The following is a 16,876-nucleotide window of genomic DNA, read 5'->3' as shown; positions in this document are numbered from 1 at the left end:
TTCACGATTTTCTCTGCTTCGGCCATGAGAGTGAAAGTTGTACTATGTAAACTCTTAATTAAAAAAAATAATAATAATTGGGGAACCCCCCCCAAAATAATTTGGTCGCCCACGGCCCACGGGTTGAGAACCCCTGATCGAGGACAGGCTAATAATGGGTTACTCTACGCATGCATAAAACATGAGGTGGATAACCACTTAAAGGTGATTTTCTGCTAAACCGTTCCATTTGGTGTAAAGCTTCAACTTAGCAGATAATGTCCCTGGTGGTGATGATTAACCACGTCAAGGAAACCCAATTTGATATAACACAAAACTACAATTTTGGACATACAAGGTTTCCGACAGACAGCAACGATATGCATTAAGCCTCATTTTCAACGTGTGACAAAGTATGAATCGGGCTTCAGGCCACAAACATATATTGTAATCTCTGGGGGACCAACTCCTCAGTGTTAATTCAACTCCTTACAGGTCCATTTGGTTCCATTTCGACACTCTTGGAATTACAGACATGTACGGGTCCACTGACTTGGATCCCCCAGGGGTCTCTACTTCGTCCCCTCCTTTTCCCTTCCTCTCTCCCCCTTTCTGCTCCCCCTTTCAGCTTTCTGTTCACTCCATCATTACCGGGTGTTCACTGGTGAGGCGGATGGCCATTAACAGAACGCAGTGTCCCGCAGGCGCGGCGGGCTGGGCTGGCGGGACCCCAGCCCATTAAAAAGCAAACTGTGCCTTTTCTGATCACGGAGGGGAGCGGGGGTCGGGCCTCAGCACACATTAAAAGACAGGCTCCGGAGTGTCTTTTCCTTCGCTCTCCTCTTCCGTCCGCATTGTGGCTTTTCCAACGGCAGTTTAATTCCCTCCACTGCTCTGCCTGTTCCCTGGAAGCCTAACAGGGAAACGCTAATGGAAGAGACACGCTTTGGCGTCGGGGACGCCATCAACATGTTTCAGCACTCCGAGATGAGGCTCCCTCGCCCGGGGGTGTGTGTGCACGTTTGTGTGCGATTGTGCGTGCCAGGATGGCAGGTTGTGACTAGGGCAGTTGGTTATGGGAGAGCGAGAAATAGTAAACGGAGAAATAGTGGAGTAGGGCTGGGCGATATGGGCACAATCAAATATCACCATATATCTGACCAATTACCTCGATATGGATATTGTGACAACAATTTTCAAATAATAATTATACTATAATTATAATTAGTGCTGTCAGGCGATTAAATTTTTTAATCGCGATTAATCGCATGATTTGTGTAGTTAATCGCGCGATTAATCGCAATTAATCGCACAACCTTTTTTGCTCTAAATTCAATGATGAACTGAAAGAAAACGCTGTATTGTAGAGATGCTCCGATCAGGTTTGACAACATTGAATGTTACTTTTTTTATTTACCTTTTTTCCACGTATGAAAAGACAAGTGCAATGTGCATTATTTTATGGCTTGCCCATTTTCTCTCTTTTGAATAATTCTGTGCAATTAGCACATTCAACACAAACAACTGTTTCCATAAAACAAACTAACATAGGCTACTTCTCTATAAGCAGAATCATGAATAGGCCTATTTAATTTATACAAAAGGAGAAGAGAGAGAGAGCAATGTGTTTGTGGCTCAAACTTTGTCTAATATTGTTTTAGAGCAGTGGTTCTCAAACATTTTCATGCCAAGAGCAAAGGACACCCAATATTTTTTCAATCTACAAAGATAATCCCAAAATCGCTTATAAATTAAATTAAATTACTTACTAATCGCTTATTTGGCAATACTGGCCAGAAACGACCAGTGTTGCTTCTTTTTGTCTTATTTTGTATAGACCTAGGTGGCTTGTTTCTGCCATAGAGTTATACTGGCAACACCTCTGGGCTGGCTTCTAGTTAGCTGGTGGTGCGGTAGCGGCAAGACCACTCGTCTCTCTGTGTGTACTGTCAGTCCCTGCTCCGTGACTGGGAGTTGGGACTGTGGACAGTCTGGAATAGAACTTTCTGTTACAATTAAATCCATAAAAAAGTACCACACAAGTTACAACTGAAAAGTATCGAGACTGTGATCCAGGGGCGCAATAAGGTAGGGGACGGAGGGGTTTCGTCCCCTGCCAGCGTCACATTGGTCCCCCCCAGATGAGTTAGGGGGTCCCCCCTGGCTGGGGGGGTCCCCCCCTGTATCCCCCCTGGCTCCAAAGTTATCTTAGGAGTAATACTTTTGAAATCCTGCGTTCATAAACGCGATATATTTTGAAGCATATATTTGATCCACCCCTGTTTAAATCCCAAAATGGTTTGGCCCGTTCTCTCAACTTTCGGAAGTTGGGAGTTGTTACACCGCAATCAGTGACCCAATGTGCTTTGCACTCTGTAATGATTCTAATAATACAGGAACAGAATTCAATAGGACACCACTTTTGGTGTCACGCACCACTTTGGCACCGTCAGACGATCAGTAGATGAATGGATTTATTTACTTTATCCTTTTCATGTCAAGGACCCCCAAATGGACACGTATTAGCCTGCGGACCCCCCCCATTTGAAGAGAAGAGAAGGACCCCCATAAGAGAAGATTTATACAGCTCGGACGGACCCTATTGTAATGCCATGTCTAGCGGTGATAATTGATAATCAATGTTAATTTAAAAAACTGAGAGCGTCCACATGACATGCCACAAACTATCATGTAGTTGTACCTCTGGGGGTCCCCGGACCCCACTTTGGGAATTATATTATTATTTTGGGGGATTTGGGGAAATCGACGCCGGTCACGCAGCTATTAAGCAAATAAGCACAACTGTCAACATGCAGGTAAGGCGCTGCAGGTTTTTCTTTCCTCTCGAGTTGCATGGGTTTAACACTAACTATATATGTTGATGTTAAAACATCCTCTCCTGAAAACTTCCCAGGTGTTGTACATTTTATATAGGATAGGCTAACTTACAGATCAGATGGTCAGTGAGTTTTGACCTGTTCGAGGCGCTGCTGATAATGTGGTTAAACTTTTACGTTTTGAGACAAATGGGGAGGAGGAGGAATCACAGCCAGGTATTTCATAATAATAATAATAACTGTGCCAAAACGCAGTTTTGTATGTACATTGAGTCACTGGAACAACCTCTATGTAGTCCGACCCCAAACCCTAACCATAACCCCACGTTTTTGTGGTTAGACCCCCCCATCCCCCCCTCCCCTAGGGTGGTGGGGGGGACGGGGGGGACGGATTTTGTCCCCCCCTAGCGTTCGGTCCGTCTTGCGCCTCTGCTGTGATCGCAAGTTAGAAACGTGTGTGGCTATAACGAGGCACAGCTGTTTACAATGCGATGCTAAATTAACAGCGGGGGTTTTGCTTTGGGTCTGGATGGATGAATTCAATTGCACAGGTTTCTCAAGCTTTTTTGGACTGGAACGTACACGAGCAAAACCTTTGTGAAATGTAAATGGAAGGCTGTTACTCCACTTTAAACATCCTAACAAGGGGTCTGGGAAGGGAGTGCGCAGTGCATTGCAGGAACCAGTATTCCTCAACATCCCGCCTGCCAATCGCTGTGCTTTTTTTTGTTGCGTTAATGCGATAAAAAAATTAGTGCCGTTAATAAGGTGTTGCGTTAATGCATTAATAACGCGTTAACTTTGACAGCATTAATTATAATATAATAATAAAACAATTACAAATATTAGAAGATCATTCGATCAATAGAACCAGTAATGAACAGATAATCGACAGTTCCAGCCCTAGATGATTATACAGTATACTGCTACGGTTGTTGTGTTTTGTAGCATAGAGTACAGTATACTTTTATATTATTCCTGCATTTCATGATTCTTACTTTCCCCCCACATTTGTCTCAACATACAATGCTTTCCATCATGGACTCTGCATAGTGTTACCAGAGAGCTGAGCGCCCTCCAGGGGGCCTGCGCCACACCGAGATCATCCAGGATGCTGGAGAAGACTGAGCGCTCCTCGGCCCGGTGGATCTGGAGCGGACTGGTACCCAGGATCTTCACGCCGTTCTGGTGCAGAGGCATTGCCAGGTTGTTAGGAATCTGGCCCCCCACGGACACTATGCTGCCAGACACACCCTGGAGGAAGAGAGGGTGGGAGAGAGGGGATGAGATGGAAGTGGAGTTAGCGTCAAACAGCCTTGATACTCAGTACTTTTAGCATATTCTCTGTCTGATCTGCGAGAGTCCACCTTACCCTGGGAGGAGAGGAGAATCTTTATTAACAGCTTAAACCCTGTCTACATAGTGAACTAATTTAGCGATCATGTCAGCTCTGTACTTTCGAGGAGATTTGAGATTTGTTTGATTTGAGATTTGTTCGATTCGATTTGTTCGATTTGAGATTTGTTCGATTTGAGATTTTGTTCGATTTGAGATTTGTTCGATTTGAATTTGTTCGATTTGTTCGATTTGTCACACACGTTACCGCAGGGAGATTTGTTCGATTTGAGATTTGTTCGATTTGAGATTTGTTCGATTTGAGATTTTGTTCGATTTGAGATTTGTTAGATTTTAATTTGTGAGATTTGTTCGATTTGTCACACACGTTACCACAGTGAGATTTGTTCGATTTGTCGATTTGAGATTTGTTAGATTTGAGAGTTGTTAGATTTGAGATTTGTTCGATTGGATTTGTTCGATTTGAGATTTGTTCGATTTGAGATTTTGTTCGATTTCAGATTTTGTTCGATTTGAGATTTGTTCGATTTGAGATTTTGTTCGATTTGAGATTTTGTTCGATTTGAGATTTGTTCGATTTGAATTTGTGAGATTTGTTCGAATTGTCACACACGTTCGACGTTCGATTTGAGATTTGTTCGATTTGAGATTTGTTCGATTCGATTTAAGATTTGTTCGATTTGAGATTTTGTTCGATTTGAGATTTGTGAGATTTGTCACACATTACCGCAGTGAGATTTGTTCGATTTGTCAATTTGAGATTTGAATTTGGTTACTTACTTAATCCCTCCATCTTTCCCCTTTACACCAGATGTCTTCATTCTGCCAGCTGTTCGCCCACAGAATATGAATGCTAGCTAGAGTTCAATTGGATAAATACTACTCATTCAATTGAACATCTCGTACGTTCTGCTTCAGGCTATCGCCGTCGTTGTCAGCCGTAGCAGCAGGTCAGTGGAGTGACAACAACTAACATCACCATATAGCCTTAACACTAACTCAATTCACCTACCTGTACTACTCTGACGGCTGAACGGTCAGGATGACCGTGTTTTTCGTGCCATTTCATTGGCCACTCTCTCCCCCATCTATTCTAATGATTTTCACACCTCTCCCACCCGCCGACGACTTGCCATTGTCTTCTAAATGTTACAATTACCAACTAATTCAAGGCAGCGGGCACCATTTCAACTCAACAGGACAACTCAACTTTTTCTTTTCAGTTTACCAAAGCGTCTTTTTCCTGAGATCCCATTCACTGACACAACAACAGACAACATTTAGAGGTGGGCACTGGGTCTGGGTTGAAGTAGCCTAATTTACAACACTGTCCGACTTTGTTTTGAGCCAATAAAATACCACGCCAGAGCCAGGCGCATTGATCAGTCCGACGAAATACGACATTAGAGTTATATATTGACATTTTGTCATGTTGTAATTTTTATATAGGCCTAGAGGGGGAAACATTATTGGCTACACGTGTATAGGTAAGGGCGCATCGATGTAACGGGTTTCAAATTAATATATAGATTGATTGTGGCAGCGGAGAGGTGCGCATGAGAGAAAAGGAGAGGAGCCGTAGATACATCAAGTGGGTGCTTGCAGAAAAGTTTACAGACAAAGGAGGACTATCTTTTGAGTGACAAAACATTTAGAGATTCGGTTGGTCTATCTGGTTGGAATGATTTCAAACTGTCATTTTATTTTTGGAATCGCATCGGCACACATTCTCGCTCCAAAGAAAGGAAATCAGTCATTCGGGTCAAACCGACCATTCAATAATGTCCCTCCTCGATACATACTGTAGATTCTGGCTGTGCCCTCTGAATTTATTTATTTTTATGATCGCCACCTTACATATTTATGCTATAAAGATGGCGTGTATAGTCAACATTTATTTATATCTATTGAGCTATGCGCTTGGTGGAAACAATACGCCAGTCAGTCAACACACCATATTTCACCATATATTCTTTCCGTTTTGGGAGAAATAAACCGACAAATATAACCTAAAACAACATTTAGTCTACATGATGTGAGTAGCCTACATTAAAGCCTACAGTCAGTCACACCAACACACCATATAGTATTTGGAATGCAAATGACCCATTAGCTTGAACAAAGGCCGTCTCCAGCCGGGAGGGAGGTGTGAACTTGACTGCTTGTGGGGGAGAAAGGGTGACGGCGGTCAATTTGGTGAAAAAGACCAGACCTACTAGGTATAAGTATGCCTAAAATCATATTTACAAAACGTTTCAGATGAAAAAAAAACAGAGATGATTTGGAAACATTTGGAAAAAGTCATGCAAGGGGAACTTTCTCAGGACTTCATGGGCAAAGAAAATCCACCACAAAATGTCAAAATCGGTCAGAAAGACCGCTTCGAGGTGCTAGTGTTAAGGAGACCTATGCATTTCTGCACATATAGAGGGTGGAACCATCTCCCAACTGGACTTCCTATTGGTTCACCAACCTATGTGCCCGCCTCCCCACCCCCCTCTGAACGGGACTGATGACATGGAGGCCCTCTATAACAGCGCTACTCAACCCGCGGCCCTCGGGCCGCATGTGGCCCGTTCAACATGTCTGTGCGGCCGGTCCTCCCTTCATGGTCATACCAATACAAATATTTTTGTTCTGCTTTCAGTGAGGAAAAGTCTTTTCTAGCGTTTCTAACCACACGATGCGATCATGCGCTAATGAGCTGTTTGTTCTTCCTGCTGACAAAAAGTGGGTGTGTTGTTGTGGATATACAAGTCCACACGCACAGCTGCAGTATGCATCCACGACGTGCTGAGCAGTTGTATATCGGCTCGCGTTCGATAAACAACACTGTCATGAGGAAGTGCAAACAATTAAGTTACGAGCGCGGACAGAAAACAGCATGTTTTGTGCTTGTGCAAAGAAGATCCTCCTGGCTTGTTTCGGAAAGGATCAACCTATGTATGTGAAATTGCCTTAACAATGTCGGACTGTCGGAGGAGTGGCGAAAATGCAGACTCAAGTGTCATAGTAAGAAATCTCTCTCTCTCTCTCTCTCGTCACATAGTTTTGTCTCCTCCTTCCCTCTCTCGCTCTCTCCCTCCCCATCTCGCGCTCTCTCGCTCTCTCTATTTCTCTCTCTCCCTCTCTCTCTCGTCACGTAGTTGTGGGGTTTACTGTTTACCGTCCCCGATGTACATGTCGTCTCTCTCAGAGACGACATGTTTTTATTAATCGTCATGGGGAGAGACTCTCTCCTGCCTCCTCTTTAACATTTGTCTCCCAAATCAAACCTGATTTATGAAACTATTCGTTTTAATTTGTAGGCAGTAATTAGTTATTACCGTACATGTGACTGAATATCACTGTTGTGTTTGTCAGCCACTGACTGAAGCCAGCTGTGGGCAGATGTTTTCAAGTATAGCCCGAGTATTTTGCCTTTTTTTTGCACTTATTACATTGTTGCACTGTTACTATTCACATTTGGTGAATGAAGCCTGATTCTTGATTTGGAATCAAGTATGTCCAGAGAGCCATATCATTATATCCAGAGAGCCTGAACCAATTAAGTAGGAAATATATGTTTGTTTCCAAAAGTGTATGTTATTATTTGTACCAGTCTATGAGACTGTGATATGGCTTATTAATTTCAGTAGTATTGGCCTCTTGGTTATCTATGATATTTGATTTATTTGCAACAGTAGTCTGTTCATGTTCTCATCTCATGTTGTAATTGTAACTTAATTTCATTATTAATCATTCCATGTCATGACAATAATTTTGTTCAATGCGGTTTGGCCTTTTGTAGATGGAAATGTAGTCCGTTTTCTGTGTGTTTCCTCAATTTTTAGACTACTCATAGTGTGTTAGAAAATCACAGACAAAAAAATTGAATATAGGATTATTTGGCTTGCGGCCCCTTGGACTTTTGGTATTTCGCTGAGTGACCCCTGAGCCATCCTAAGTTGAGTAGCCCTGCTCTATAAGAATGGCCTAGAAATGGGTCATTCAGCATAATGAGTACTTTTACTTTTGATGCTTATACTTTTACTCAAGTCAAATTTGACCTTTATTTGTAATGGAGTATGTCCATATTGCAGTATTGATACTTTTACTTGAGTAACAAAATCTCCACCACTGTGTGTGTGTCGTTCGTCTTTAATAACACTGCTACGACCCCGCCCCCTTCCCTGTCTGCTTGATCCAAGGGGGATGCGGTTTCCATAGCAACGCCAGGTCGTACCTCTTCATTATTCATGGCTCTGTTCCGTCGCCCCTGTCCAGGCTTTATCTGCCTGCTCTAATGCAACGATTATCTCACACACACACACACACACACACACACACACACACACACACACACACACACACACACACACACACACACACACACACACACACACACACACACACACACACACACACACACACACACACACACACACACACATTCTAACTATTGTCTAATCCCAACCCCAACCTTTTCTTAATATTAAGAATCTTCTAATCTTATTTTCTAATCATAAAAACAACAATTCTCTCTTATATAGGATATATCTTATAATATAGGAAAACGATCCTAACAATATCCATTACAAAATACATTCTACTATACTTATGGGGATATTTGGCCCTCATAAGTACTGTATAGTAACAACACACACACACACACACACACACCCCTGTGTGTGCAAGGGGGAAACGCAGCCATGAGAGAGGAATGATGGTAATGATATCTGCATGAACAAACAAACACTTAATCACACTCCAGATCCCATCGCTACATTAACTGGATTACAATTCCTCTGGAACACCAGCCTCTATGGATATTAGCTTATATTCAAGGCTTTGAGCACGTTCTGAAATCCTTAACACACAGCGTGTGGGAAAGGGATTTCTACATGGTTCAAATCCCAACAGTCCGGTGCGGAAAAGGGATTTCTGCATTTACCGCATGTTTTTATTGATTACTTTCAATCACCTTTCTACACACCCGGGCACTTTACCAACTAGCACTGGATGATAGCACAACACTCCGATCACGTGATCCCCAAAAAAAGAATAAAATGCCTCTCCCCCTCACTTCCTGAAAACAGGATAGGAGGGGGTTGGTGTATTGTCACGTAATGGCTGCTCGGAGACTCCCATGCAACTCAGGTCAACAGAATCGCTGCATACAGTACCAAGCCGATCGTGTCGGTGCAGTGAGGTGCACCTCATCTTGTTTCTCTCTTTGTTTCAGGGAGGGGAGGGCTCTCTCCTGTGTGTTTCTGAGGAGGGGTTGTGTGTGTAATATGACCCGAGTGTGACTGAGTGTCTGTCCGTCAGATTTCTGTCTCTCGAGAGTCGAGCAAAGAAATCCTCTGCTCACAACAGCATGGATGAAACATGGCTGGCAAAAATATCCATATCCTCCCTGTAGACTCCTATATTTACTAAGCTGAGAAAGTAGTGGCTGGAGACGCACGCATGCACGCATGCACGCACAAACTCACGGATTGTATGGTCCCTGGGCGAGCGGTTATTATGATGATCAACGCCGGTCAGATGAAACATTGCAAATGCGCTGTGTGGTTACGAGATTTGGGCAGGCTCGGCAGCAACACTAACCGCCTCACAACAGTCATTATGGTTTATGGTTACAGGATTTCTGCTGATTGGGCTGTGCATTGGTCTTGTGTACCGAAGAATTGGAAAAATTGCAACGCTGAACGGAGCCCCTATGCTGCCTGCCATAGCCGAGCTGAGCAGGGCACTTGGGGAGATGCATCAGACGATGGACACGATCTCTGCCTTCTGCCTTCTACCCCCCCCCCCCCTGCAGCTAGGTATCTTTTTTTCCTCCCCCCGCGCAGCTCATCCCTTCGATGGCTTGCGTAGGAAGAGAGCTTTTTTATGCCTGGCCCAAGCCCCCGCCACCCCCACCCAGAAACGAAACGTGCCTGCACAGCCGAGTATTATCATCTTACTTGAAATGTTATGTGATGGCTTCTTACACCCCCCCCAAATAAACATAATGGAATGCCAGAACAGGTCAGCTTGAGGACTGTTTGATGAGATCATACGAGGTCAGATCAACATATGAAATGAATTCTGTATTGACCATATATTGAGTGTGTTATGAGACGGACACTAGGTTTCGCAGGATTTCATAGTAAACTGCAATCAGGTTCTTACAGTGTTGTTAGCTAAGCTGTCGCGCCACGTGCGTCTACGACTCTACGTAGGTGGTGTGCTTCTTGCCCTTCCTGGCTCTGCCCTGGGTTGGCTCCAATAGAGTCAATTTACTTGCCTCTAGTTCTGGGTGCCTGATGCAGTGCCCTGCCAGCCTCATCCTTCTCTCTCTGACTTTGTCTGTGACCCGTAGTAGGTCCCCATAGATGTCCACATTTGTGTAGAGTCTTTCCTGTTGTGCTGTGAGGGTCCATGTCTCAGCCCCATACAGCAAAAGTAGCTATGAACGGCTGCCTCTATTTGACCAGATTCCAAAGGCTCTGTACAACACCACTCTTCTGTTGTCACTTCTATACAGAGTTGGGTGTAACGAGTAACGGAAAATCTCGTTACTGTAACGACACTACTTTGGTCGGTAGCGAGTAATATAACGACACTACTCCTCCAAAATTGATAATCACACTACAGTTACTGGTCGCTTTAGTGCTGCAGTTACTCGTTACTTAATTGCGTCATGTGGCTGCTTTCAGCAGTGTTGCTTTGGACTAATGCACACAACGGAGATGAGTTGAACATGAACAGTAATGGTGCGCTGGAGTCGCGGACTAGAACATGTCAAATTTACGTCGTTTCGGTATTAAAATCTCCGCAACAGCACTGCTCACAGCGAGCCAGTCTCCCACTGTCACAGAGACGGAGCAGTTGGGGTGTTGCCATGTCCGCTTATTATAAGCGACTTTGGGCTTGTTTTATAATAGCCTAGTCCGGCTTCTTTTGGGCTTGTTTTCATAGACATGGCTGCTTGTTTCTCTTCCAAAACCTGGCAACACTGCCAGCTGGGAGGGTCTTGTTTGTTGTAGAATGTATGTGCTCTCAGAGTCACAATCACTAGTTAGTTAATGCAGAGATGAATAAACCAAATATGCCGACATGAAAAACTACATTTAATGAGCATGGAGCAGGGAACTCCACATCATAAAGAAAGGGATCCTAAAGCACTGTGAACATATAGGCTACTGATTTATCTCAGTCTCATTATTTTTATTTGAATATATTTGATTTGATTGAAGAATTGATTAGAAGTTTGCATAGAAAAAGTTTTACAAGGTCAAGAGAACCACTGCACTAGACCGTTTTGGAAAGGCCCATTTTGTTTTATTCCTCCACAACCTGGTAAAGAGCATAAAGAAAGATGTTGTGTATGTCCTCCTTATTAGGATTATAAAGATTTGTTAAGTGGTAAATTATGTGACAATGCGACATGCGATTTTATGGAGTAACGCAAAAGTAATGTAACGAGTAATGTAACTAGTTACTTTCTCCAGGGAGTAATAAAGTAATGTAAGGCATTACTTTTTTCAAAAGTAATATGTAATATGTAGTGCGTTACTTTTATGAGTAACGGACCCCAACTCTGCTTCTATAGCCATGTCTAAAAGCACTGCAGAAAATAGCACATCAAAGCTTACGTGTCTCAATGAGACACATTGTGAGCTTGTAGATATATCAGGTATTTTCAAAGGATGGTTGAGTAACCACATGAACCCTAGCATCCCTTCTAGAGTGAGCATTCGCCCCAGAAAAAAGAGGAGCCCTAGTATAGACAATATATAAACAATAACTTAAAATATGGAGATAATAGGTTTCTGCCCAACAGCAACGATATACTGTAGGTGCATGCGTGTGTGACACATTTACAATATATAGCACCTATCCAAAGTGCATTATATTCACTCATCCACACACGTTCAGTGTCTTGCTCAAGGACACTTTGACACTAACACATGGGGAGCCGGGAATCGAACTGGGAACCTCCCGATTCCCAAGTGGCCGCTTTACCTCCTGAGCCAATGCTGTGTGTGCATGACTTTGTGTGTGTGTGTGTGTGTGGCGTGCGTGCGTGCGTGGTAAATGGTGCATTTATATAGCGCCTTTATCCAAGGCGCTTTACAGAGATTGTGCATTACATTCACCCATTCACACACACATTCATACAACGATGGCAGCGGAAACCATGCAAGGCACCAACTAGCACATCGGAAGCAATTAGGGGTTCAGTGTCTTGCTAAAGGACACTTCGACAGTAACTCTGGGGGAGCCCGGGTTCGAACTGGCAACCTTACGGTTACCATCCAGGCACTCTACCCCTGAGCCACCGCCGCCCCTGCGTGCGTGCGTGCGTGCGTGCGTGCGTGCGTGCGTGCGTCTCCAGCCACTACTTTCTCAGCTTAGTAAATATCGGAGTCTACAGGGAGGATATGGATATTATTGCCGGCCATGTTTCATCCATGCTGTTGTGAGCAGAGGATTCTTTTGCTCGACTCTCGGGAGACGAATGGCTCGCGGCCCGGTGCGTTTCTGTGGAAACTGCTTTAAGTTGCAGAACATTTGGCAAAAACATTCTCATTTCCAGGATAAGTCATTTTTATAAAGCTATTCTTCAAGCAGCAGCAGTGGCATTTTCACACATCACTGCAAATCCAAAAATGTAAACAGAAGGGGAAACTTTGTAGTAAGTGATACATTTGAGAGAGCCAGGACCTTTTCAAACTAACACTGGAATTAATTTATTATTTACCGAAAAAGACTCTTACGGAGAAATTAAGTTCATTCAAATGTTATCGTCTAAAACTAATCGCCCTTTGAAATATTGTGTCATTCCGGGCTGCAGATGAATTCTAATTATTGTTTAATTACCAATGTGTGTATATGTTATGTATATATGCCCGTCTTGAGTGTGATTAAAAATAACAATACCACAATATAAAAATTACCCCTGTGTGAAGTGAGGGGTGCTCTTATCATCGTACATCATTATGACGCAACATGTCTATTTGATCAGACACATATGACTTAATTATCCACTCTCCGTCTTTTTGTGTAGGACAAAAACTATTTGCTCAGCGCCAGTTTAGGCACAGGGATATATATCCAAAGGAGCCACAGACACGAGAGGTGAACGGTAACACAAACATTTACTGGGAAACAACGGTACAGAAAGATCACCTGGGGCTCAGGTGCCTATATGCTGTTCCCACACTGACATGTTGCCATGACAATACCCAATCATTCCTGGCACCACATCCCACACACTGTGCATATACACCCCAAGAACTTCTGACCATAGTCCAATTCCTTCACATGCTAGTTAGTTCACATTTCACATAAAAAAAACAGCTGTAGCCTCTCTGGTGCCCGGCACTCACGCCCCGACCGGCGAGACCCTGTAGCCGGGTCACATGACGGTCTGACTGCTTCCTCAGGCCTCACCCTGGGCCCGGGTGCCTCAGGAGGAGACACTGTCTCATCTGTCTGGTCCATGCCCCCAGTCGACGAAGGCTCTGAAACGTCTGACATCTGTCATTACGGGGATACAGGGATGACAAAGGAGGCTCCGATATCGCTGGTGGTATATCAGGGCCTTGTAGAAAAGACTCTTCTGGATCCTCATCAGATGACAGGGCCGTGTCCATTGGGCCTGTGACTGCAGGATTGTAGCAATCACTCACTCTAACTCTGTACGAGGTCCGACACAGTTGGTTTCCCGTGAACTTCTGGATGTTGCACCATGCGCCATCAATGCTGACAACCAGGTATCTGTCACAGGCTCTAGACTTGTTCCGATCTCCATACAGGTACAAAAGGTCTCCCGGCTGGAGAGATACTGGCGCAGATACTCGACCAGACGGTGTCTCATGCTGTACGGGTGGTTGGCAACACGTCGTGACTGCTGCTCTCTAATGAGAGCCTGGTCATCGACAGGTAACTGCTGATGGGAAAACTGATCCCGCTGATATAACATCTCAAGGGCAGCCAACCCACGTGACCTGACACGGCTGTTCAAGCGGGCTGTGGAGACAGCGAGAGCAGCAGAGGGGTAACGACTTTGCAATTTGGCTCCATGCGCAAGATCTCCCCTTGCAGTTCTTGAATAGCTCCTTCCAACGCAGCGAACCCTGGTGCTGGGTCAGTTCTAATCACTGCAAAGGGCCCATCGAGTGGACACACGCCTCCTTGCAAAGAGGGCACACCCTCCTCCTCGGCACATACACAGACAACATGTCTGTTTTGGCTTGGGAAATCTAGAGCTAGAAAATCTAGAACTAGACAGCTAACAGCTGTGCGCATAACCGTTGCATCCTCTGATGCCTGTAGCTCATCTAACAGGGAATCAAGGGCCTGTGAAATCTCTGGCTTACTGGATGCGAGCGTGTGTGATCGTAGCTCTTTGCCATATCGCTGCTTCACCAGTCTGGGTAACTCCTCATGCAGTAGGCGGAGCCACGTGAGCACAATAAAGTTCTCAATTGATGGTGACAGTTCCTCATCTTCTCTCACAGCCTCTCTCACAGCCTCTCCCATATGATACCATATGATACCAGAGTCTTTGTGCAACAAATTGTCCATAAATGCCATTAAGCGCTGGAATAAGTGTTCTGGTCTCTCATTAGGTTCCAATTTAATAGCAGCAAAGTCAATGAAGTGTGCTCCTGTGCACTGAAATCCATAGTGCTGGTGGATAGCCCGCCACATATTGTCAATACAATACATGTAGAATTTTTTCACGATGCTTTGACGTGAAATTACAGGGCAGTAATTGGCTATTTGCCCCAGCATCAATTCCAACATGCTTACTTTTTGTTCCTTTGTGCGGCGCTGCGCGCGGGGTACGTCATCCTCGTCGTCAGTGAAGCCTCTGTGTGGTGACGCTCTAGTCTTCTTCTCCCACACTGTGCCGTCAACAAGGAACGGGGCGAACTCACTCAGCGTATACAGGAGATTCTGTTGCCAGTTCACGTTCTCTATTTTTGTTAAGCACCATTGTTTAGGCGTTCTGTGTGACGCCGCCATAATAATCCTCTCGCGTTCCGATGGTAGAATATCCACAGTGAGGCTGTCTCTTCACAAGACTTGGTATACAATCCTTTTTCGGTGTGAGATGTAAGTCTGATCGCCGCTGCCAACACGCCAGTTTAGGCACAGGGATATATATCCAAAGGAGCCACAGACACGAGAGGTGAATGGTAACACAAACATTTACTGGGAATCAACAGGGGGAAATGACGGTACCTGGGGCTCAGGTGCCTATATGCTGTTCCCACACTGACATGTTGCCATGACAATACCCAATCATTCCTGGCACAGACACATATGATATAAATTCTCCATTCATTGTCAATAAGAATTTAATTTGTGTAGGACAAAAATAGCCGATTTGCTCGTCCACACACCGTATGATGTAAATTCTCCATTCATTGTCAATGGGAAGTTAATGTTTGTGTAAGACGGTTATATAGTTGGCCTACATTCTTTCCAATCTACATGCTCACAACACATTGCAGTTCGGGCCAATACACAACCCTCACACTTGCGCCACACTGCAGAATATAACATTGTAAATCTGTCTATCGGGTGGAAACCTCATATGTCCAAACCTGTTACTTTTCAGGTTTAATTTTTTTTTTTTTAATAGTGAAAGTATGTCTACAAGAAACGCTCGAAACGTCTGATGCTTCTTGTGCGATGCTGTAGTATGATCAAGTACGACGTTAATTCACGAAAAACCACAAACGGTTACAATATGGAGATAAGAGGTTTCTGCCCCGACAGCAACGACATGCACAGCACTGTGTCTGACCTCCTGCTGAGTGATATCCAGAATGCGTTCCAGGGTTAGCTCCTCGAAGTAGAGGCGGTCGCACTCGTCAAAGTCGGTGCTGACTGTCTCGGGGTTGTGATTGACCACCACCGTCTTCTTCCCCAGCTGCCTCAGGGCCCGGATGCTGGACACAGCGCACCAGTCAAACTCCACACTGCTCCCTGGTGGTGGAGGAGAGGAAGGGAGGCGCGGTCACTAGGGCTGTCACGATTATGGCATTCTTTTTTGCCTTTATTGATAGGTTACAGTAGCTTGACAGGAAAGGGGGAGAGAGACGGGGGGGGGAAGACACGCAGCAAAGGCCGACGGGCTCGGGACTCGAACCCGCTGTCAGGCTGGATTACCGGCCTAGGTGCCTGGACCGCTCAGCCACGGCCCAGGCCGATTATGGCATTTTACACAACAATTATTTATCATACAAATTTGCGATGAATTTTGTCAATGTCATGGAAACTTACATTTCTGTTTGGCTTTTAGACTTTGAAGTTGGACAGGGCGGATATGACAAATAATATCCAACACGTTAGTTTTCTTTAAAGAGTGAGTGCCGTGATCGCCCCCACCCCCAGAACATGATCATCAAGTACTATCTATGATTATACTTTTTTTTAAAGACGTCTTTAGAATTATGTAATGTTAACTCCATAGACACAACTGACACACACACAAAATACAAACATCACGGCACTCACATTTCCAGAAACGGAAAATACACAAGTCATTTCTAATGCACCACATGCTTGTCCTGTCATCTCTTTACAGTAGTTTGTTTAGTGACTCCGAAAAGCTTTAATGTTATGAGCAACAGTCGCCCTCAATCCGATTTCTGTCGGTTTGGATTTGCACCACGTCCCTCCCAAAATGGAGCCGTGTTCATCAATTTCAGCAT

The 16,876-nt window shown here is 44.4% G+C and overlaps 1 protein-coding gene across 1 annotated transcript in view; it reads right to left on the bottom strand.

The window, feature by feature from the left end:
- cps1 (carbamoyl-phosphate synthase 1, mitochondrial) overlaps nucleotides 1-16,876 on the bottom strand; it is a gene marked incomplete at both ends in the record, with an annotated part of 108,352 nt that overhangs the window by 53,691 nt on the left and 37,785 nt on the right. Inside the window, 2 exons of the mRNA XM_083776007.1 lie at nucleotides 3,876-4,070; nucleotides 15,967-16,148. Of these exons, the coding sequence (XP_083632133.1) occupies nucleotides 3,876-4,070; nucleotides 15,967-16,148 (377 nt within the window). The remainder of the gene's footprint in view (nucleotides 1-3,875; nucleotides 4,071-15,966; nucleotides 16,149-16,876) is intronic.

This window comes from Protomyctophum parallelum, assembly GCF_964188405.1.
Source record: "Protomyctophum parallelum genome assembly, chromosome: 11".
Classification (NCBI taxonomy): Eukaryota; Metazoa; Chordata; class Actinopteri; order Myctophiformes; family Myctophidae; genus Protomyctophum; species Protomyctophum parallelum.
Note: the sequence above shows the minus strand (reverse complement) of the source record. Positions and strands in the feature narration are given on the sequence as shown.